This window comes from Sorex araneus, chromosome 1 (genome assembly GCF_027595985.1).
Source record: "Sorex araneus isolate mSorAra2 chromosome 1, mSorAra2.pri, whole genome shotgun sequence".
In the NCBI taxonomy this organism is placed as follows: Eukaryota; Metazoa; Chordata; class Mammalia; order Eulipotyphla; family Soricidae; genus Sorex; species Sorex araneus.
The window spans coordinates 378,490,666-378,516,231 of record NC_073302.1 but is presented as its reverse complement, the minus strand read 5'-3'; the positions used below and the strand labels follow the sequence as shown (position 1 = coordinate 378,516,231).

Here is a 25,566-nt window from a genome sequence, read left to right as displayed (position 1 = left end):
GTTAAAGAAAGGAGTGCCATTTGGACACTGCAAACAGAAATTGTGAAAATATAGTTTAGTTTGCCTGGAGAACTATGAAAGACAGAAATTCACAAACCAGCATGAAGAGTCTCAGATATCAGTTGCAAGTGTTCACATTTACAAAAAAAATATGCAAAGGATGGACCATGAAGGCCATTCATTTCTAGGCCAATAACTTGGTTGTCAATCTGGATTTAATCCTTAAGTATTTAAAAACTGGATTCCAACAGCTGCATAGTATTCCATTGTGTAGATGTACCAAAGTTTCTTGGGCACTCCGGTTTTGAAATTTTCATATAAGTGGATCAACATGGAAAGTATCATGTTGAGTGAAATGAGTCAGAAAGAAAGAGACAGACATACAAAGATCGCATTCTTATTTGGAATATAAAGTAGCATAATGGGACACTAACACCCAGGAGTAGTAGAGATAAGAACCAGGAGATCTGTCCCACAGCTTGGAAACTGGCCTCACATGCTGGGAGAAAAGGCATCAGAGATAGAAAAGGGAATAGCTAGTAGAGAATTTTGGGAGGACCCACTCAGGTTGAAAGCTGCATACCAAAAGTAGACAATAGAGCTAACATAATGACCACTCAAAACCTCTGTTGCAAACTACAACAACCAACAGGAGAGAGAACAAAAGGGAATGCCCTGCCAAAGAGGCAGGTCAGGGTGGTGGGGTTGGGGTGGGGGTGGTAGGAGGGGTACTGGGAACATTGGTGGGGGAGAATGGGCACTGGTGAAGGGATGTAAACCAAATGCAAACTGAAAGTTCATAAGTTTGTAATTGTACCTCACGGTGATTCATAAAAAAAAAAGAAAATATTTTAAAAAAAACTGGATACCATAAGGTCCTGGTTGTTTTGTAGGGAGTGAATGAAGGAAATTATCTGGTGGCTGGTTCGCAAGCTTAAATTCTGTTTAAAAGTACAGAGTGCAGAGGTTAGGGTTCATTTTTTTTTGCAGGTACCTATCCAGTTTTCACAGCACCACTTGTTGAAGAGGCTTTCCTTGTTCCACTTTGCATTTCTTGCTCCTTTGTCTAAGATTAAGTGGCCATGTATTTGGGGGTCTGTGACAGGATATTCAACTCTGTTCCATTTGTCTGTAGGTCTGTTTGTATCCCAATACCATGCTGTTTTAATTACTACTGCTTTGTAGTATAGTTTGAAGTTGGGGAAGGTGACTCCACCAATCTTCTTTTTTTCCGGGGATTTTTTTAGCTATTCGTGGGGGTTTATTGTTCCATATAAATTTCAGGAGGGTTTTGTCTATTTCTTTGAAAAATGTCATGGGTATCCTGATAGGGACTGCATTAAATCTGTATAATGCTTTGGGATGTCTGTCTAATGCCAGGCACAAGAGTGAGATCAAAGTGGATTAAAGACCTCAATATCAAACATGAATCTATAAGGTTCATAGAAGAAAATGTAGGCAGAACTCTCCATGACATTGAAACTAAAAGCATCTTTAAGGACGAAACAGCACTGACCATGCAAGTGAAAGCAAACATAAACAAATGGGACTACATCAAACTAAGAAGCTTCTGCACATCAAAAGAAACAGTGACCAAAATACAAAAAGAGCCCACAGAATGGGAAAGAATATTTACCCAATACCCATCTGATAAGGGATTAATATCCAGTATATACAAGACACTAGTAGAATTGTATAAGAAAAAAAAACCTCCAACCCCATCAAAAAATGGGGAAAAGAAATGAACAGAAGTTTCCTCAAGTGAGAAATACAAATGGCCAGAAGGCACATGAAAAAATGCTCCACATCGCTAGTCATCAGGGAGATGCAAATCAAAACAACAATGAGATATCATCTCACACTACAGAGACTGGCATGCATTCAAAAGAACAAAAGCAACCAGTGCTGGCGTGGATATGGGGGAAAAGGGACGCTCCTTCACTGTTTGTGTGAATGCCGACTGGCCCAGCCTTTCTGCAAAACAATATGAACAGTCCTTCAAAAAGTAGAAATTGAGCTTCCATATGACCCCGCAATCCCACTTCTGGGAATATATCCTGAGGATGAAAAAAGCACAGTAGAAATGACATCTGTACCTATATATTCGCTGCAGCACTGTTCACAATAGCCAAAACATGGAAACAACCTGAGTGCCCTAAAACAGATGACTGGCTAAAGAAACTTTGGTACATCTACACAATGGAATACTTCGCAGCTGTTAGGAGAGATGAAGTAATGAAATTTGCTTATAAATGTATAAACATGGAAAGTATCATGCTAAGTGAAATGAGTCAGAAAGAGAAGGACAGACATAGAGGGACTGCACTCATTGGTGGAGTATAAAATAACATCACATGAGGCTGACACCCAAGGACGGTAGATACAAGGGCCAGGGGGACTGCCCCATAGCTGGAAGACTGCTTCATGAGCGGAGGGGAGAAGGCAGAAAGAATAGAGAACGGATCACTAAGAAAATGATGGCTGGAGGAACCAGTTGGGATGGGAGATGCGTGCCAAAAGTAGATAATGGACCAAACATGATGACCTATCAGTGTCTGTTTTGTAAGCTATAATACCCCAAAGTAGAGAGAGAGTAGGGGGAATATTGTCTGCCATAGAGGCAGGGGGAGGGTGGGAAAGGGAGGGTATAGCCGGGATATTGGTGGTGAGGAATGTACACTGGTGGAGGGATGGGTGTTTGATCACTGTAAGATTGTAACCCAAACATGAAAGCTTGTAACTATCTCACTGTGATACAATAAAATTTAAAAAATTTTTTAAAAAACAATATAATTAAAAAAAATAAGTACTCGTGCAGACTGGGATCAAAGTGTAGGGATTAGGGGGTCATATGTTTGCCTGTCTGATCCCAAGCACCACACGGACCCCCAAGCACTGTGGATACACACCTGGAGGCCTCCAAGAACTGCTGGCTTAGCAGTGGCTTCTAAGCAATACAGGACTGGCCCTGATGGACTCAGCACTGTAGGGAAGAAGCAGTACTGAGCTTTCCTGCCATGTTGGCTGAGTGGCTCCCCAGATCCCATAAGCACTGTTTGAGAGCTACCTGACCTCGTGTACACACACACACACACACACACACACACACACACACACACACACACACACTGCAAAATAGTACTGCAATTGTAGAAAAGACCATCTATTGAATGAAGACTATTTATGTGGGGGCAGTGGAGAGGGGATGCATCTGCTTCTTCATGCAAAAGTAACTGAATAAGAACAAATTAAAAAATAGAGTGAAAATAATCTTTGGTGATATATGTGAATCGAGTGGAACTAAGGGATAAAGGGTGGTTGAAACAAGAAGAAAGTGATATATCTCTGTATACATCTGAATGGTGCCAACTCTTAAAACTATGATACATCTTGCATAACTTACAAATAATTCAATAGCTAAAATCAGTTGAGTGTGGAGGAAATTCAAAGTGGTATACAATATTTTAGAATAAACCCTATTTTATTGCAAATGGAATACATAAAACGTTAACAAAGATAGAAACAAAACAATTAATCTAAGTACATAGGGTCATGGCTGAGAACACACTTGTTTTTTCTAGCATTTTCTGTATAGTGTGAGATATTTGGGAAAGAAAGATTATATGAGAATAAATACCAAACCAAATAACAAATCAAAACTAAAAAAGCACATAATGCACTTTCCAAGAAAATATGAACCTATAAAATTACTTTGGGCAAGTTACTTTGTTATAAAATGATACCATATGACTTATTCTGTAAAAAAATAGTACAAATAACAATATCTGCTCTAAAGTGATATTTACTAGAATAAAATTACACATATTTTCTACCGGTCATTTTATTGTTTCACTGGGATTAAAATATTTTGTGGTTCATCTAGAAAGGTTCTACATAAAGTATCTTGAAAGTCACAGACATCATTTATGTAATTATTTGATAAAACATGCACAAAGGTGATTGCATCCTTGAATTTTCAATCTCAATATCTATTTGCTTTATTAATTAAAAAATTTTACGTGCTATTTTTATTTCTGTTTTAATATTAAGCTTACTCATATATGAGCTTACTCATACATATCTAAATATTTTTTGGGTTTGGTTTGGTTTTGGGACCACAGATAGCTATGCTCTGCATTTACTCTTGGCTCTGTTCTCAGGGGTCTCTCCTGGGGCTGCTCGGGGGACCATGTGTGGTGCCAGGGTTCAAACCTGGATTGGTTGTATACAAGAAAAGTCTCTGACCCACTTTATTATCACTTCAGGCCCAAGTATTTTCTAAATTTTAAGATTTTTTTCCTAAAATCATGGTTAAATAAGGAAAAAATTTTATAAGTAAATCACCAAAATAATCTCCATGCTTTGTATTTTTTAATTTTAATACAAAATCTAATATATCAAGCATAATAACTTCCTATTATGACCAAAATAGTGAACTAATACATATGTAAAATTTCATAAAAGAAGAGCTAACAAATATGAAATCTTCAAGGTTAAGCAACTTAATTATATTTTTGTTTAGGTCTCTATGGTTTTCTTATCCTTTTGGAATACAGTATTAATCAATACACCAATTATCCAAAGTGAATTAATATAAAAAACCTACAGACTTATAGTTTTTCAATATCACAATTAAAATACCTGTAGTTGAGTAAATTCACATTTAATTGAAGGTAATTCTTTGAAGCCTTGACCAAAAACTTTCACCGTCATACAATTATGTTTTCGAATATTACAAAATCCAGCATTCTCGAGCTCTATAATTTCAGGAGCTTTGTCTTTGATAAAAATTTAAAAAGGACACATTTTCATTAGTTCCAGAAAATAGATTATTTTCAAGATCTCAATTAAAAGCATTTATTTGAAGAGTCAAATTTACCCCAATACTATTTATATAATTAAATGTTAAAGTCAATCTATTAAATATTATCTGCCAAATGACAAATATAAACAACACTGTAGAAGCTTCCAGTGCCTGAATATGCAGGTTCAAAACTATTGAAACATTAGTATTAACTGAGGACAGGTACTATCAAATTACAACTGTAGGGTCTATGTTTGCATTTTGCAACTTTTGTTTGTTCTACATGAATAGGTTTACAAAAATATCTTTGCATTACAATAGTGTAACTAGTTAGCAATGTAATATATTAATTTTTAGTTTTTAATGTAATCTTTCAAAAGAAGTTATGAAAATTTATGTACACTGATTTGATGGTATTCCTATTTTTATGTTATTATCACTATCCTACACGCTACCGTAGTCTTAGATGTACTTTGTAGTGGTGAAATAATTTCTTAAAGCAGTCAATTAACTGACCTCAATATGGTTGATCTTTTGATCTGGATTTGTGATCTTGGTGAGACCATATGTAATTTATGTCAGCAAGGTCTATAGCACTGTAGCACTACAGTTCCTCTGTTCATCAATTTGCTCAAGCGGGGCACCAGTAACGTCTCCATTGTGAAACTTGTTACTGTTTTTGGCATATCAAATATACCACGGCTAGCTTGTCAGGCTCTGCCGTGAGGGTGGGATACTCTCGGTAGCTTGCTGGGCTCTCCGAGAAGGACAGAGGAATCAAACCCAGGTCAGCCGCATGCAAGGCAAATGCCCTACCCACTATGCTATCGTTCCAGTCCGTCAGCAAGGTCTAGTTATCAAAATAAGTACATGCAGTATGTAAAAGTAATTGAGGGGCCAGAGCAATAGCATAGCAGGTAGGGTGTTTGCCTTGCACGAGGCTGACTCGGGTTCGATTCCTAGCATCCAACCATGGTCCCCTGAGCCCCACCAGGAGTAATTCCTGAGTTCAAAGCCAGGAGTAACCCCTGTGCTTCGCCAAGTGTGACCGCCCCCCCCAAAAAAAAGTACTTGAGTTCTTTGTCTAAGCACTGGCAAAATTCTAAATGAATAAAACTTAATAGCACTAGGGAAAAAAATAAACTATTTGTACTATTAACCTTAAATATTAAAAAATTAAAACATGTTAGTTTAATTTTTTATATATTCAACAAATGCCAAATTACTAAGTTATAATGTTCTCATGGGATTTTGGATACCCAGATAATAGTAGTGAATAAAACAAAGTTCCTGCCTTAATGTAATTTATAATCTAACATGGGAGGACAAAAATTAAAATATAAACTATTAATGCTACACATGAAGTATATCATCTGTTCTAAGACTATAAACATTATATCAATTATATTAAAACAAAAATATTAAGAGGTTTTGTGAGAAAAACTGTTTAAATAAGCACAGATGTGTTCTATGTTCTATAACATGATGTTTGAACAGAAGAAAATTAGTCCTAAAGCTAAGTAGTAGAAGAATGCTTCAATGAGAGGGTACACTAAGGCAAAGCTTACAGTTGAGAACACTGGAGAAGCAGTGAGTGAACTAAGGGAAGAATGGGAGGAAGATTCAGTGAGAAGTGAAAAAGGCTCCTAGAATACTTAAATAATGAAGTTCTCATTTACTGGGAGAGGAAAAACAGTGTAGAAGCATATGGGTGAGAGAAAACACTGCAGCAAACTCACATAACTAGCCAAATATGAATACACTTTAAAAACACTAAGGGTGAATTCTGAAAAGGATTTTCTTCAAGTAGAAGAACCAGCTATAGGCAAAGCTGAGGTCAGGAGAGTCAGGTCTTTTAAAGAAACAACACAGAGACGCAAGTGGGTGGAGTGGAACAAGGGTGGTAGTGCTGGATAATGAGTTTCATGGTTTATAGACCTCCGGATCACATGGTGCCCATAGGTTATTGTAAGAATTTCAGCTTTTACTCTAAAAAAAGAAATTTCTCTCAAACTATTCAACAATTAACTGGCTTTTACTCTGATACAGTCTGAATAAACTCCCTGAAGACACTAAAGGTAAGAACAAAAATGTTCTCTGATCAAATAACATCCAAAATATTAAATCCAGAGAGGACTTACCATGTGAATCACTGCAATCATAAGAACTAAACCCTGGGGAACACGTGCACCCCCATTCCATACACTGCCCATTGCCACTGCATGAATTGGGGCACTTTAATTCCAAGAGAATGTCTTCAATAGACTCTCCATATTCTTCTGTGTGATGTAGCCCCTCCTCCACAATTCTCTTTTCACATTCATTTTCTAAAAGGGCCACACCTGCTTCTGCCCAGCTAAGATCATCTTTGAGCAGAATATCTTTAACACACATATCTATAGCACTGTCTAGTCTCTTGCCCAGAAAAGCAAGGCAGTGCCTTCCTATGCTGGAGTTGGTAAGAGTCCGCCGACACAGTGCCAAGCTGCTGTTTTCAGTGTGGCCAGAGGGTGTGGGCCATGTGGGGACAAATTCTTGGTAGACATCCTCAGTATGGTCCTCAGGGAAAAAATAACTAAACTCTTCCAGGCCACTCTGACTGACACTTTGGAAAGCAAACAAAGGAAAATATTCATAGTCATCTCGCTTTCTCCTTTGGTTTCGTTGATCCAATCTCAGTTCTTGGCTATGGTTCCCCTCCCACGAGCGTCTCCCATTATCCAAAGTTTGAAGTGTATCTTGGTTTTTATTTGTAATAAGTTTTTGTAAACTTAAGTTCATTTTGGTTAGGTTCACATGGCTTTTTTCTTGAGAAAAATTCAAATTACTTTCTTCTTGAGATGTGAGCTTATTTTGACCTCTGATAAGGGCTTCTGTATTAATATACTCCGAAGTGACGTCCAGCTCAGGTATCAAAGAAGAAAATTTGAGTTGTCTGAGGTCTTTACAACCTGAGACCACTTCTGACTGAGAAACACTGTCTAGAAAATTAGAGGACGGGTGCAATGATGTAGTATTCAAGGAACAGCTACAATAGGACCATTTCCCAGGTGATGGCTGCAAAGTTGGCATTGTGTCAAACATGCTTTTTCCTGGTAAAATCCTTCCAGATGGAAAACAGTAAAGAACAGTCATTTGAACAGATCATTTTACCCCAGTCACATCTTGCAAAGAAAAAAACCACACAATTATTGAGTCACCACTAATTTTAAATCTAACATTAATATAAACACTAATGAATACTAAGTATATTCTTACCTCCATTCATTAATAAAGGCAACATGATTATTAAAAGTTTTATCAATTTTCATTCCACTTTTATCATGGAAATCATTTTCTGGGTTTTCATCAAATGTGCCACAAAGTCCCAAAGTATTTCTGTAATCTAAAGTAGGTGCTCTGATGGTTAAACTCATGCCCCATTCACTCAGATCAGCACGGATAAAAGTTCCAGATGAAAACCAGATCTGAAATAGAGAAAGAAAATATGTTGAAACAATATACAATGTGGCTAGGAAAAAAGGCCGTTACTTTTAAAATGAGAAAACCTCGTGTATTCTTTTAATATAAAAAAGAGAATTAAGTATTGATTTTCTCAAGGCTACAACTTTCTTTTAATGCTATATGTAAAAAATTGGTGTTTGCATTTTGCTGACTTGAAATCTGGTATTGAGATATGTTGCTCTAATTCCCTTCCCTAAATAATCCAAAGTGGTATGTTTTATACAATAAAACAACTGTAAATTTTAAGACTAGTGGCTACTAAGCAACATCTCTGATAATAATTATATAATGTAGAAGCAGACTGCTGTGTAATTAATTTCCATGGATGTCATTTCAGAGGACCACATATTCCTGTACTCAGGGATAAGAGATTAATTAGCAGTCCCTTGCTTCCTTGACTGGGATATAAGAGTCAAGAACTCTCCTCTAAAATCACTGAAGATACACCACCTGTGTTTATTTTGATTATCTGTTCCCCTTTTAAACTTTTATGTCAATTTAAATGTTGTTTCCTAGAAAATTATAATAGATATTTAAAAATAAAAGAAGTTGACATTTTCAGACAAAAGCTGTAGAGAAATGCATCTCCAGCAATATTTTACGTACTGTGACTTTTCTTCCAAGGTAAGATTCACTTATCTTGATATTGCTGGTTACATCTTGGCTCTTTACAAATAAATATGGCTGTGACTCATGTAGCTGACCACTGCACATATCCAAAGTAATTACATCACTGTCTTCTCTGGCAACAAAACCACAATTACATGACACAGGATAATGAAGGCTTCCACAGTCCCATTGGCGCACATGAATTTCAAAATCACGTGACGTGCTCTTATAGAGTACAAATGTTCCAGTCTTGAAATTATCATATTCCCTATGATTAACAAAAATAGTTATACCAAGAATTATTATCATATTATAATGTTTTAGAGAAAAAAATTGTCTTGCATTTATTTGTACACATTCATTGTAATTTTATGTAAGAATTTAAAAATATACATATATAGCCCCTCCCCGCCCCCTGCCCGCCGCGGCTCGGGGCTTCTCCTGAAGCCCCTGCCTGGCACCTTTCCGCCGCCGCCATCGGATCCTGACCAATCTCCATCCTGCAGGTAAACAGGCAATCCCTTGGAGAGCCTGCCTCAGCGCGGAGAAGCCCCCTCCCCGCCCCCTGCCCGCCGCGGCTCGGGGCTTCTCCTGAAGCCCCTGCCTGGCACCTTTCCGCCGCCGCCGTTGGATCCTGACCAATCCCCACTCTGCTGCTTAGGGGCGTGTCCTCATCTCAGGGGGCGTGGCCTAAAAAGTGGGAGTGGCCTCTTTCCAGAGTGGCCAACGCTAACGCGGCCGCAGTTATTTTTTTTATTTTTATTTTTTTTACCATTCCATGCCTTCTCCTTTGGCCACAATTGATAGAATTCATTCCTTCAAAGAACTCCCTGAGGTCCTCCCTTTCCCCCACTTCCCGCTGCCGTCTGCGTCTCCCGAGTTTCTGAAGTCACTCCCTGCTCGCCCGGCGCACCCGGTCTCCCGAACCGGCTTGTAACTGCGCACGTCCCCCCCATCAACAGGAAGACACTGGGGGCGTGGCCTGTGTCTTAGTGGGCGTGGCCTAAAGTGGGCGTGGCCTCCTCTCAGAGCGGCCAACGCTAACGCGGCCGCAGTTATTCTTTGCTACCTCAGCTCAATCCGTACTGTGTATTCCTTTGAAAACTCACTTTTGCGATCTCAAACATTTACGCAAATATAGCCATTAGCTTAGGCTGACAGTATAAAAGCTATCAGTGAATAAGGGAAGTTTAGCACAATCGGAACCCCTTCTTCCCACAAAAAGGAAGAGGAATAAATAACTACAAGGTTCCAACTCTGCACTTCCGTGACAATATGAAGAAACAGCGAAAATCCCCTCCACGAAGAGAGGGAGAAGAAAAGATACTAGAAACCTCAAAAGAGTCTCCCAACATCTACGACCTCTCAGATAAACAATTCAGAGAGGAAATATGGAGGAGAGTCGACCTACTCCAAGCAACTATGGAACAGACATCCAATAAATTAAGGGAGGAGATGAATCAAGCGCTGGAACGGTCTACCAAGAAAATACAGGAAGAAATGAGAGCAGAAATGAGAGCAGAAATTTCAAACCTTCGAACGGAAGTCTCACAAATAAAGCAATCGGTAGATGAAATAAAAATCTCACTAGATGCCCTCAACAGCAGAATGACTACAGCCGAAGACAGAATCAGCGAGCTTGAGGATGAGCTGCAGAAAGCTTACAGACAGCAACAAATAATGGCCAAAGACCTCAAAATGGCTATAGAGCGAATCAGAGCCCTGGGGGATGACTTCAAGAGGAACAACATAAGAATCATTGGAGTACCAGAACCACAGGGAAGTAACCCCAATGAAAAAAACATAGTCAAAGACATCATCACTAAGAAATTCCCAGAGCTGGAGAAGGCAGGCGTCCAGATACAAGAAGTCCGAAGAGTGCCAGCAAAAACAGACCCAAATAAAAAGACTCCAAGGCATATCATAGTCAGAATGGCGGATGCTGTAGATAGAGACACAATTCTACAAGTAGCAAGGTCAAAGAGAGAAATCACATACAAAGGAGCACCCCTCAGATTTACGGCCGATCTGTCAGAAGAAACCCTCCGAGCCCGAAGACAATGGTGGGACATAGTGAAAAAACTCAACGAAATGAATGCCTCACCAAGAATACTTTATCCGGCTAAACTCTCACTCAAACTCGAAGGAACCATACACTACTTCTCGGATAAACAACAGCTCAGGTCCTTCATAGACTCAAAACCAATCTTGAAAGAAGGTCTAAAGGGGCTACTGTAAGACAAGGAGGAGCCCCATAAGAACAACAAATCCCACAGAAAGATGACACAAAACCACATCACAATAATCTCTCTCAATGTCAATGGCCTAAATGCACCTATCAAGAGACACAGAGTGGCTAAATGGATCCGGAAATTAAACCCAACATTCTGTTGCCTGCAAGAAACACACCTGAACAAACAGAGTAAACATAGACTCAAAGTCAAAGGATGGAAAACAATCCTCCAAGCAAACAACCCCCTTAAAAAAGCTGGAGTGGCCATCCTGGTATCGGACAACATAGATTTCAGGATGAAAAAGATCAAAAGGAACAGCGAAGGTCATTTTCTGTTTATCAAGGGATATGTACAACAGGAAGAAATCACACTCTTAAACGTATATGCTCCTAACAAACGACCGGCTAAATATTTAAAATGACTCCTAACAGACTTCAAAGAGGACATCACTAACAGCACAATTGTAGTCGGAGACTTCAATACGGCCTTATCACCTCTAGATAGATCCACAAGAACAAAACTCAACAAGGAAACACTGACCCTGAATGAAGAAATTGAAGAGAGAGGCCTAATAGACCTATACAGGGCCTTACACCCCAAAAAGAAAGAATACACATTCTTTTCCAGTGCACATGGAACATTTTCAAAAATAGACCATGTACTGGGCCCCAGAACATACCTCAATCGAATCGGAAAAATAGAAATTGTATCAACCATCTTTTCAGACCACGATGCGCTGAAGATAGAAGCTAACCACCCACAAATACGGAAAATCAAATCTAACACCTGGAAATTAAACAATTCCATGTTGAACAATGAGTGGGTCAAGAAGGAAATCAAGGAAGAAATCAAAAGATACTTAGAAACAAATGAGAATGAAGACACGAGCTACCAAAACCTATGGGACGCAGCTAAAGCCGTGTTAAGGGGAAAATTTATAGCTCTCCAAGCATTCCTCAGGAAGGAAGAAAGGACCCACATAGATAGCTTGACTTCACGACTCAAGACCCTAGAAAAGGAAGGACCAGAAAAAGGACCCCAAACCAGACTGAAGGAAAGAAATAATAAAAATTAGAGCAGAAATTAATGACATCGAAACCAAAAAAACAATCCGAAAGATCAATGAAACAAAGAGTTGGTTCTTTGAGAAAATAAATAAGATTGATAAACCGCTAGCAAGTCTCACAAAGAAAGAAAGAGAGAAAACTCTAATAAATCGAATCAGAAATGAAAAGGGGGACATCATAACAGAAACCAGTGAGATTCAAAAGATCATTAGAGACTACTTTGAAAGTCTTTACGCCACAAAAAAGGAGAACCTAAAAGAAATGGATGGATTCCTTGATTCCTACAATCTCCCAAGACTGAAGAAAGAAGACCTGGAATACCTGAATAGACCCATCAATGTTAAGGAAATTGAAACGGTAATCAAAAACCTCCCCAAAAACAAAAGCCCAGGCCCAGATGGTTTCACTGGCGAATTCTTCCAAACATTTAAAGAAGACCTATTGCCTGTTTTCCTCAAACTTTTCCAGGAAATTGAAGAAATAGGAACTCTCCCAAACAGTTTCTATGAAGCACATATCTCCCTAATACCAAAAGCAAACAAAGACACCACTAAGAAAGAAAATTACAGACCAATTTCCCTGATGAACACCGATGCGAAGATCCTCAACAAAATACTAGCAAATAGGATCCAACAACTCATCAAAAAGATCATACATCACGACCAAGTGGGATTCATCCCAGGGATGCAAGGATGGTTTAACATTCGGAAATCAATCAACATAATCCAGCATATCAACAAAAGTAAAGATAAAAACCATATGATCATATCAATAGATGCAGAGAAAGCATTTGACAAGATCCAACATCCTTTCATGATGAAAACCCTCGCCAAAATGGGGTTTGGAGGAACTTTCCTCAAGATAGTCGAAGCCATCTATCACAAGCCTACGGCAAGCATTATCCTCAACGGGGAAAAACTAAGGGCCTTTCCTCTGAGATCAGGCACAAGACAAGGATGCCCACTCTCACCACTCCTCTTCAATATAGTACTGGAAGTACTTGCGATAGCTATTAGACAAGAAAAAGAGATTAAGGGCATCCAGATAGGAAGGGAAGAAATCAAACTCTCACTATTTGCAGACGACAGGATACTATATCTAGAGAAGCCTAAAACCTCTACTAAGAAACTCTTAGAAACAATAGACTTATACAGTAAAGTTGCAGGCTACAAAATCAATACCCAAAAATCCATGGCCTTCATATATGCAAACAATGAGGCAGAGGAAAGGGACATGAAAAAAGCAATCCCATTCACAATCGTGCCCCAGAAAATCAGGTACCTCGGAATCAGCTTAACCAAGGAAGTAAAAGACCTTTACAAAGAAAACTACATAACGCTACTCCATGAAATCAAAGAGGACATGAGGAAATGGAAACATATACCCTGCTCGTGGATAGGGAGAATCAATGTTGTCAAAATGGCAATACTCCCTAAAGCATTATACAGATTCAATGCGATCCCTATAAATATACCCATGACATTCTTCAAAGAAATGGATCGAGCAATCCTAAAATTCATATGGAATAACAAACGTCCAAGGATAGCTAAAACAATTCTTGGGAAAAAGATGATGGGAGGCATCACCATCCCCAACCTCAAACTTTACTACAAAGCAGTAACAATTAAAACAGCATGGTACTGGAACAAAGGCAGAGCCGTAGACCAATGGAACAGGGTGGAATATCCCTACACACAACCCCAAATGTATGACCATCTAATCTTTGATAAGGGAGCAAGAGATGTGAAGTGGAGCAAGGAAAGCCTCTTTAACAAATGGTGCTGGCACAACTGGACAACCACATGCAAAAAAATGGGTTTAGACCTTGACCTGACACCATGCACAAAAGTCAGATCAAAATGGATTAAAGACCTCAACATTAGACCACAAACCATAAGGTACATTGAAGACAAGGTCGGCGAAACCCTCCACGATATTGAAGATAAAGGTATCTTCAAAGGTGACACGGAACTAAGCAATCTAGTAAAAACAGAGATCAACAAATGGGACTACATTAAACTAAAAAGCTTCTGCACCGCAAGAGATACAGTGACCAGAATACAAAGACTATCCACAGAATGGGAAAGGATATTTACACAATACCCATCAGATAAGGGGTTGATATCAATGGTATATAAAGCACTGGTTGAGCTCTACAAGAAGAAAACATCCAACCCCATCAAAAAATGGGGCAAAGAAATGAACAGAAACTTTACCAAGGAAGAAATACGAATGGCCAAAAGGCACATGAAAAAGTGCTCTACATCACTAATCATCAGAGAGATGCAGATCAAAACAACCATGAGATACCACCTCACACCACAGAGACTAGCACACATCCAAAAGAACAAAAGCAACCGCTGTTGGAGAGGATGTGGGGAGAAAGGGACCCTTCTTCACTGCTGGTGGGAATGCCGACTGGTTCAGCCCTTCTGGAAAACAATTTGGACGACTCTCAAAAAATTAGATATTGAATTCCCATTTGACCCAGCAATACCACTGCTGGGAATATATCCCAGAGAATCAAAAAAGTACAATCAAAACAACATCTGCACATGTATGTTCATCGCAGCACTGTTTACAATAGCCAGAATCTGGAAAAAACCCGAATGCCCCAGAACGGATGACTGGTTGAGGAAACTTTGGTACATCTATACAATGGAATACTATGCAGCTGTTAGAAAAAAGGAGGTCAAGAATTTTGTAGTTAAGTGGATGGGCATGAAAAGCTTCATGCTGAGTGAAATGAGTCAGAAAGAGAGAGACAGACATAGAAAGATTGCACTCATCTATGGTATATAGAATAACAGAGTGGGAGACTAACACCCAAGAACTGTAGAAATAAGTACCAGGAGGTTGACTCCATGGCTTCGAGGCTGGCCTCACGTTCCGGGGAAAGGTCAACTCAGAGAAGCGATCACCAACTACATTGTAGTCGAAGGCCATGTGGGGGAAGGGAGTTGCGGGCTGAATGAGGGCTAGAGACTGAGCACAGCGGCCACTCAACACCTTTATTGCAAACCACAACAGCTAATTAGAGAGAGAGAACAGAAGGGAATGCCTTGCCACAGTGGCAGGGTGGGGTGGGGGGGAGATGGGATTGGGGAGGGTGGGAGGGACACTGGGTTTACGGGTGGTGGAGAATGGGCACTGGTGAAGGGATGGGTTCCCAAACTTTGTATGAGGGAAGTATAAGCACAAAAGTGTATAAATCTGTAACTGTACCCTCACGGTGATTCTCTAATTAAAAATAAATAAATTAAAAAATATATATATGTACATATATAAATCTAAGCTTTGTGCATTTTGAACATTTATTTGTAAGACATTAAATGAAGCAAACAGTGATACATGCCTAAATCTCAATTTTTTCCTATTGTAAAACTAAAAAAACCTTTGTTTCCAGTATATATTATAATTCCATACGTCAGCTTCCTTTATAGCATGTATTTTCCTAAGATATTCTGAATAATTTATTTATTTTGCATATATTCCTTTATTTAGTCAAAGGTAAATGCCATAAGAGCAAGGTGTTTTCTGTTTTGTTCATTGGCATCTCTACAACACTCTAAACATGGTTTGTCACTCAGTTGTTGCACAATTAAACTTGTTGGATTTTAATGGATTACACTCCAAGTTGTTTTGGAAGTTTTTCACTAAAACCTTGTGTTCAATTATACCAATAAAGGATTTTTGTTCCTGGGATCTGTTTCTATACCTGTTCTATACTTGTTCAAAACCTCTAGAGTATCATTTGTTATTATTAGTGGGTTAGGTAAGCAAAATAATACAGTAACTATACTATTGACAATGATGATTTTTCATTTTTTTTGTCATTGTTGTTTTTGGCAGGATATTCCTAGTTCAGTGCTCAGGACACCACCCTGTCCCAGGGATTGAACCTGGAGCTGCTACATGCAAAGCATGCACTTCAGTTCTTTGAGCTATCTCTATTGTCACACATTTCAATTTTTAAAGAATGGGACCAGAAAGAAAGAACAATCGCTAAGATGCTTGCCTTGCAAGCCACTGACTATCATAGTTTTTACTTTGGGTATCCTTATCACAAATTAAAATTGACAAATTTTGTAGATAATTCAAATTTGATGTTAAATCACTTCTTTGAATCTCAAAGATTGTTTCAGTATCATATATAAATTCAATGCAGTGAATATTACTTTAGACTGAAATTACTTTAAAATTATTTAAAATAGTCAAAGAAAAATTATCTGCTATAAACTTATTAGGCAAAAATATTCCACACAAATAAATTAGCATTTTGATGCAAGTCAGTGGTGATGACACAAGTCTTGTTTTCTAATTTCCTGGTAAACAAGACCAAGTAACAGTAAAAGAATAAGATCCTTAAAACAAAACAATAAACCGCCCCATCCCATAAGAAATAAAAAAAAAGGAAAAATTTTAAAGAAATTACCTGCCATCAAATGTAATTATATGTGGGTCAGTAAATAAGTAGCAGTATGCTGTTGGGACATCCTTTACTCTTATCTTCAAAGCAAAGATATTTTTAGTAAATATTTCCATGAATTGGCAATGATATAGAATAAGTTACTCATAAATATCAATACATTTTAAATTGATTATTGTTTCTAATCAGAGTTTCTGAAGATTGAATTATTTGAGAGTGCAATCACTTAAATTATTTTAAAATTATTTAGAAGGTGTAATTAATTAGAAGGTGTAATGAAAAAAACACGTCTGTCTTAGAATTTCACTTATAAAGAAATTTTTGTAAATTCTCAACCTGGATGCTGTTTGGAACATAGCTGTTCCACAAGAAATCCTCATTAACAATAGGTTCCACCATGATATTCGTAACTCTTTCTCCATCTTGAGCAAAATCAGTTACAGCAGAATAATACACAAAAGCATGGCTACAGGTTTTGTTAGCACAAGATGATGTCTGGAGAAGGTCCACATGACAGGAAGACAGTGCCAAGTTAAAACCTAGGTGTTCTTTCCCTATTTTATGAAAAAGCACATCGAGAATTTTAGTGATGGAATATACCACATAAGATATACAATAATAATTAAGATGCGACATTGAATTATTTTAAAATAATGAGAAATTATTTTAAATTATTTTCTCTTACATAAAATTATAGATGCTACTTTTGTCTAAATAAAACCAAAGATGATACCAAACTCTATATGATCTTTTAAAATGTCTAATCTCAGGGCTGGGACAATAGTACAGCGGGTAAGGCATTTGCCTTGCAAGCAGCCGACCCGGGTTCGATTCCCAGCATCCCATCTGGTCCCCAACTGCCAAGAGTAACCCCTCTGCATCGCCAGGTGTAACCCAAAAAGCAAATAAATAAATTAATTAAATAAATAAATAAATAAAATTTAAAATGGCTTGTTAACTTTAACAGATATATATAAATATATCAATAGTATTATGTCAATAAGGTTGCACACACCTGAAAAAGATTGAAAACAGTATAAAACTTCTATTTCTATACAAATTATAAATCTACTAACAAAAAATAATTTCACTTTTCTGCCTAAGCTTGAATTAAAAGTATATATGTATATATACATATATGTGTTACATACACACATATATTACATATATATATATACTTGGTGCCTTGAGTATATAAATATATGAGGTCTCTAATCCTTGCTGTTATTGTGACATAACATAATCTATACAATTACTAATTTAAATGGAAGAATTTTAATACAAAATATTTCAAACATAAGCTAACATTAGCTTAATAAGTCCATGTTGCATAGCCATGAATTTCTAGCAAAATGTATAAGACCTCCCTCAAAAGGAATAATTTGGAAAGTCTTAAAGAGCACTTTGTTTCACAATTTCTGAAAATAAGCCAAAGAAAATAAGTAAACAGGAAGATGAGGAGGAGAAAAAAATTTTAAATAGGAAGACAAACGTTATAATGAAGAGTTATTGCTCTATTTTTTTCTTAAATGTTGCCTTTTGTTCAGGAGAGAAATGGGGATTGCCAATGTTAACTTTTGGCAATTACAAACTTGAACTAATATTACAAATATGCTTGGTTATAACTTGGCATTAACTTGGAACTTAACAAAGTGCATGAATACACTCCAGTAACTCTTCATAGGAATTTAAAAGCCATTAGTTATTACTTGAAATCTAATAATAAAATTAGATGGATTTACTCTGTTACCTTGATCCACAGTTTTCAATTTTAATGAAATTTTGCATTCCTGATCAAGCTCATTTAATTGAGAGCAAATGATAGGAACTGTGCTCTCAATCCTCAATTGGTATTCTTTTCCATCTTCTGATATTGTACTAACTTCGGGTTGCAACTGGTGAAAGAATATATGGAAAGAAGTCAGATTTTTTAAAAAAAGAATTTGTAAGATAAAACTGTTTAAAGGGATATTTTCTGAATAGCTCATACTCTGCTAAGTAGTTATAATGGTGAAATTTTCAAAGTAAATAAGATCAATTAAAACCAAAACCTTTCAAAAAAAAAACCATCTGCATCATGCAGAAAAGTACAAAGAGCAACCAGATGCTTGAGTGCATTTTGGTTTTCAAGGCATGGTCAGCAGACTGCTTGGAGCCTGCCTATATGAATTTGGAAAATGGAGGTAATGAAGATTCCAATAGTCTTCCATTTTACTTGCTAGAATTAAACTGATACACCAATAGAAGAGATAGTTTATTCTTTGTTTGTTTGTTTAGGAGCTACACCCAGGGTGCTCAGGGCTTACTCCTGGCTCTGCACCCAAGAATTATTCCTGGGAGTGTTCAGGGGACCATATGAGGATTGAATCCAGGTTGGCTTCGTGCAACATAAACACTCTTTCCGCTATAATATCACTCTGGCCCGAAGTCTGCTTATTCTTATAAATTTATATCAATAAAATACCTGTACATCTTTAATCAAAAATGTTGCCTTCTGAAATAGCACCTTCAGTTTATTTCTCAGTCTATGCTCTTCATAGTTAGAATTGCTAAAATAATAAATCTTAGGGCTGGTCCTATCCCATTTTATAAGCCAACCCTTTTTTTTGAAGTAGAAAGTTTTTATGCAATTTCAGTTCTTGGCTGGCTCTCAAAACAGATGTTTCTGAGCACTGTTATTTAGCCTGGAGCGTAATGAAAAACAGTAATAGGCTGACCACTGTCCCAATTTTTGTCTGCTGAGATCTTACCAATGTAGAGCCAAAAGTTCTGTGTTGTCGATACTTGAGCTCTGCTTCTTTCTCCACTAAGCTTCTGTGATTCTAGTAACATATTCACTCCTTTTGCTCTTTCCTTTGATTCTAATTATATGAAACTTAAGTTTCACCACTGAATCCTATCACACAATTTATCAGTTATCCCATCTTAACCTTGAATTAGAGATAATTCCAGTCTGAGCTCCAGTCCTAAGACTGAAATCTCAGAAAGAGAACAGCACTTATTTGTCCAAACCCATTGATAATATCCACATTTTTCCCACCACCTTTTAATTCATGTCTCCTATCTCATCTGCTGTAAATAGTTAATTTTTGGATTCTAATGTTACCATCAGTAATCATAAATACTGCCTTTTTAAATTCACCCCAATATATGCATTCCATGTTTCTAAGTTAATTCTATACTTGTCCTGGCACTGTCTTCCAAATGTGTTAGAAATGAGTAACACTCTAATTTTTAGTTATACAGGGTTAAATGTTGAAATGGAACTTTTTGCCTTATTTACAATCTGCACTGTTTCTGGGGAAAAAATGGTAAGTATATTCCAACTTTAGTTCATTACTTTACGCCTTCAAACCAAATTATACATTAGAATTGCTAGAATTATTTTTCAAAACTACAGATTCCTGGTCTCAAAATTAGTCTATGATAAGGTCCTGAAACAGCATTTACAGATCACAGTACAGAAAACACATTTTTAGAAGAATAATCTTACTGATCTACCGAACTGCTACATACCTTAATGCCTGCAAAAAATTCTTGACTTTCAATGGCTAAACTTTGTACGTGTGGTAGATCCAAGAAAAATATGGAAGCACTGCAGAATATCTATTAGGACAATCAATCAATAAGCATTTAAAACTTGGGTTATGACTAAAACATGTGCATTATATTTATGTGCTTAATTAAAAATTTTGATAGGCAATGCTTAAGAGACATTTTAAAACTAAAACCTGCCTTGATATTTGGCAAAAATTACATTACAAAGATTAAATATTTAAACTTCAGCATAAGTTAAATAATTTCAGTTTTATATAGTTCACATATATTTGAAAGTAGATATTAAGTGACATCATTCATTTAAAAATGATGTTATTTTTAAATGTACCTTTCTTTTAGAATAAATGAATATCATTTTAAATCCAGAAAGAGACCTAAGTTAAGCATTTACTGATAATAATCACTAAATTGCAGAATCTCACAGTTACTTAAGCTTACTGACTCATCCTTATTAGAAAGCTGGACTAAATGCCAAGAAGAAAAAGAGAAAAAAAAACAGTGTTTCACACTGCAAAACAAATGCTATTTTTAGCATATGATAAAAATAAATCAATTTTTGAAAACGAACACATTCATGAAAAAAAAGATACGTTTTCAAACATACTCTGTCTCCAAGTCTGAGATTGATGCCATCCAGTTCCAAAAGAGAGAATGCCTGAACTGTGGTCTCTTGCTTGAGCTCCTCTTTGATTTCTTGAGAAGAAAGCCTGTGCCAAGCTATGAGAAATCCCACTGAGTTGTTTGTAGGGGGAACATCAAAAGCACACCTACAGAAAAGCCTGGATTCAATCAGCTCCACCACAACCTCGGGCCTTCCTGGAGGTGGTGGGGGCAACAAGGCGGACAGCTGAGCTGGAGAGAGAAAATACAGAATTTGTAATTGGGCATCTTAAAGGACTGAGAAAGCTCACACTTAAAGCAAAAGTTGATGCAGTCTGGAGCTTTGGATTTATATGAAGAAAAATAAAGTGCATTTAGAAAATAGATATTCTCTAAAATTAGCAAAAGGCACATTCTTATTTTAGCCAATAAATACTGGTAGCAAAAAGTTTATCACCCATCAGGCTAATATTAATGCATGGTGAGTATACCCTTGAGAAGTCTAGATGATGAACATAAAAGTAATTTCCCATTTTTAAAGCAATAACCTTTTCAAAAAGGTCAAACAAATACAAGGTTTTGCACATTATATTTTTTGTCATACAGGATACTAGTCATAATGTAAAATCAAATGGCATATGATTTTACTCTTAAATTTACACTTACAATTCAACTCACCAATACCCTGGGATGTAAGAGCCAGTAATTATAGAAGTTATTATCTGTCTAAATTAAATTTACTAAATGTTAGACAATAGTCTTATTCTTTTTTATTAAAAAATGTTTGAAGATGAACTAGTGGTTATGAAAAGAGAAAGGAGAGAGCATTAGATAAACGGGATAAATGGTATCATTTTCATGGTGAAGGATAAAAATGAATGCCTAATAGTGAACTGGTGTCATGTGGGAAGTTAATCCACTACTAACAGTAACCCAGAGGTGGGCATAAACCCCTGGGCAAAACAGTTTTGTCTTTTTAGAATAAAATCAAGGCAAGAAAAATGTTCCCAGGAAAGAACAGAATAGATTACAGGACAAGCAAAAATGCTTCTGGAAATGAATTAAATAAAAATAGTTTAGGGTCTTCCAGATATATGGGACAGATAGACAAAAATAGGATTGGAAGCTGTCATGACTTTTTTAACGGTACCTGATGACTGGTAACGTGAAATACCCCAGCCTCTGCTTTCCATGTACTTATTGAATGCTCATGTGCTTACTAACTGCCCTTAATGTCTCTGTCAACTTAAATAATGGCTCATGTGTTGGGAACCCGGATAAGAAAGCAATACTGTAATTGTAATGAATAATGGTCAGCCTGTGAGCTCACTTATAAGTGCCCAGATGACCCTAAAGCTTAGACAGTCCTTGTGTGTTTATTTGTCTCCTATATGTTTGTTTGTCTCATTCTCTGGGACTGACCCACCACTAGCTGGACATCAAAGGTGCCAATCTGACTGGCATTAGACAGTACAGTGTACTAAGTTGCTAATTTTAATGATGTATGCAACCCTATCTAACACTATATCATACCTGATATGTGATACAGTGTTATACTGTGATATTATTTTTATTTTAATTTTTTTAAAGACAGGTTAAGAAGCCTGATTAATAGTACAGTCATGTTCTCCTTGTAAGTGGCCAACACACTTGAGCTCCAGCACCCCTGATGGTCCCCTGAGCACCACCAAGAGTGATTCCTGAGCACACAGACTGGAGTAAGCCCTGAGTACTGCCAGGTGTGACCCCCAAACCAATGAATAAATAAATAACTAAGTCTATTTCCCAACAGTGAAAAACTATCTGTGGAAATGATTACTAGGAACAAGAGGTAATAACTGAAAATAAGCTCGTGAAAATTAAAATTTTTGGTCTATCTAAAGATGTTAGTTATAGGGAAGGTGATTATTAATCTCTATTATGTAGATAAGAGAAAATTTGTTAAGATATACTTGAAGATTTAAAAATTAACAACTTCTTCTTGAGGCAATTGTTTTTGTCAGTTCCACTGTTTGCATAACATGGTCAATGTTTTCAATCAATTGCCTAAGTATTATGAATTGCATAACAAGTAGTTTGAAATTTTTGCTTATTCAAGGGAGAAGTGGTTTCATTACATGTATGATAGATAAAATCCAATCCTACAATGCAGAATAATCAAGCAATAATATACTAATATAAAATATATTTCTCAGTGCTAATATTGTTAGGTACAGTATTTTATTCTCTTAGAAATTTAAATAACATGACCTAATTCAACTGAGACTTAGATTATAAAAACATCCTGTTGGACCAGAGATAAAGTACAGAAGCAGCACTTAGTACAAGGCACTTGTCTTGTTAGTGTTTAACCTAGGTTCTATCCCAATCATCCTATATGAACCCCCGAGCCTCCAGCAGTGAGCTGAGTTACAGAGCCAGGAGTAAGCCCTGAGCAAATCCAGATGTGACCCCAAAACCAGAAAAAAAATCTAAAATCAAAGCTAAAAACAAAGCTTAAGAGTATTAGAAAAGGGAGCTGAAAAGTGTATATACAACCGAATAGGTAATAGATAAGCAATTCAGAGTAAATCTTTGATGATCATAACAGTCACTGTCACTGTCATCGCATTGTTCTTCGATTTGCTCAAGCGGGCACCAGTAGCGTCTCCATTGTGAGACTTGTTACTGTTTTTTTGGCATACTAAATATGCCACGGGTAGCTTGCCAGGCTCTGCCATGAATTATAACAGTAGTACCTTTTAATAACAAAGCATTAAATTTTTATGCCTGGTATCTGAATGTATGTGTTCTAAGCTGATCTTCTATGTCTTTAACATTTAACTTATCTTTTATCATCATGTAGATCACCATATAAAACACTGCTAGGTTAATTATAAATCAATAGCCACTATTTCATTAAGAATTTGAAATCACATTTGCTCAACAGGCCCCGTATAAACACTAATGCTTCAAAACTAATTTTTATTTCTGTTCATTCTTTTAACTATATATCAGAAGTTTCATAAGAATCTCTTATAATAATTTCTTTTGAGAGATATTATAATAGGAGGTACTAAATATCAATACAATTAACAGGTAGATCATGTCTAAGAACTAAAAAATTACTGAAATACTTAGTCCTTTAAATACATTAAAAACAAAATGTGGTACTTACGAACACAATTACCTCCAACTTCAGTTTCATCAGGACCACACTGTAATTCTGAATCAGAAATAGCTGCAAAAGGTTAAGACACATATATTTATTCAGCTCTACAAACAGTTTTATATTATATGTGTTCATGTACATAATATATAAAATGAAAGATGATAATCCTCAGAAGAAGTATACTTTACATTAAAACATTTTTTTCAGGACAAATGATTCCCTTTTCAGAATATGATCAAAGGCAGATGTTTGGAGCATATTATGAAACACTTATAGCTTTCATATCATATTTAATGTATTTTATTTTATAGCACTTAGTAATGAAGTATTAAACCCTCCAGAAATGTAGACAACATTTAGTTTTACATTGATTCCTTGGAACTTCCTCCCCCACATTCTGCACAGGATAACAGAAGTCAACAGATATCATGGAATAACCATAATAGACTCAAAGGCAAACTCAACTCAGTTCATTGGAACAAAATAGGCCCATGAGATTACTTCTTAGAATTTAAAATTTAATCTTTGAAATGAGTTAAAAACAGGAGCAAGTTTGAAGGAGTTCTATAGGAATGTGTTTAAATTCCTATTATCAAGATTATAAAAGCTGCTTTATTGCTCCTATAGAGCAATAGTTGGGGCTTCTGAGTCCCTTCTATTTTTCTTCCTAAGAATCAATAAAGTCTTTTTAAAAAAAACCTCACTTTATCATTTTTAACTTCATTTGTAGTTGTTTTCTGTTAGATGCTCCCAAACTAATAATCAATTGTGAAGTTTATTTCTTTTGCATTTTGATAAGAATTTTTTTTCTGGGGGTGGCAAGGAAACAGTACAGTGATTGGACATATGCATTTTATTTGGTTAACCTGTGAATGGACTGTTTTCAAATAAATCTAAATAATAAATATACTACCAAAGATTTTAAACATTAGGAAAATAATAATATTCATACTTGAAGTAAATAATAGTGGACATATTTAGCGAATAGATGTCCAATTTGCTCAACTACTCTTTTCTATAAAATTGACTATATTTGGTATTGAAAATCAGTTATATATGTGTTGGTTGATTTCTGAACTGTGTGTTTTACTCTATTTTATACTGATCTATTTCTCCATCTTGATGCTTAAATAACACTCTATGGATCTTCTATAGATTATCACTTCTCAACAGGAAATGGGGGAGAAGGGGGTACAGGAAAGAAACAACATTGAAAGACCACAATCAAAAAAAGATTGAGAAACACTGCTCAAAATTACTGTAACTGGGGCCAGAGTTATAGTACAATGGGTAGGGTGTTTTCCTTGCATGCAGCAAACCTGGGTTCGATTCCAGCATTCCATACAGCCCTCTGAGCACCAAGAGGAGAAATTCCTGATTGCACAGAGCCAGGAGTAACCCCTGAATGTCACTAGGTGTGACCCAAAAACAAAAAACAACAAAAAATACCATAACTTCAGGATGGGTTTGAAAGCCAAAGATTGATTTGATTTGTATATTTTCCCCCTGTCTAGCACAAGTAATTGTGCTCTAATAGTAATGTTAGACACATATGAAATTTGAATTGTTATAGCCTATTGCCAAAATTAACTTTTTATCATTAAGGAATA

General features: G+C 36.6%; 1 protein-coding gene across 1 annotated transcript in view; it reads right to left on the bottom strand.

Annotated features, from left to right (window-relative positions):
• The window catches only part of VWDE (von Willebrand factor D and EGF domains), an 89,478-nt gene that overhangs the window by 43,629 nt on the left and 20,283 nt on the right, over nucleotides 1-25,566 (bottom strand). The window contains exons 4-13 of the mRNA XM_055119792.1: nucleotides 23,963-24,025; nucleotides 20,810-21,057; nucleotides 20,164-20,253; nucleotides 18,398-18,542; nucleotides 16,984-17,201; nucleotides 16,654-16,727; nucleotides 8,915-9,185; nucleotides 8,063-8,271; nucleotides 6,946-7,907; nucleotides 4,642-4,778 (exon numbers count right to left, since the gene is read on the bottom strand). Of these exons, the coding sequence (XP_054975767.1) occupies nucleotides 4,642-4,778; nucleotides 6,946-7,907; nucleotides 8,063-8,271; nucleotides 8,915-9,185; nucleotides 16,654-16,727; nucleotides 16,984-17,201; nucleotides 18,398-18,542; nucleotides 20,164-20,253; nucleotides 20,810-21,057; nucleotides 23,963-24,025 (2,417 nt within the window). The remainder of the gene's footprint in view (nucleotides 1-4,641; nucleotides 4,779-6,945; nucleotides 7,908-8,062; nucleotides 8,272-8,914; nucleotides 9,186-16,653; nucleotides 16,728-16,983; nucleotides 17,202-18,397; nucleotides 18,543-20,163; nucleotides 20,254-20,809; nucleotides 21,058-23,962; nucleotides 24,026-25,566) is intronic.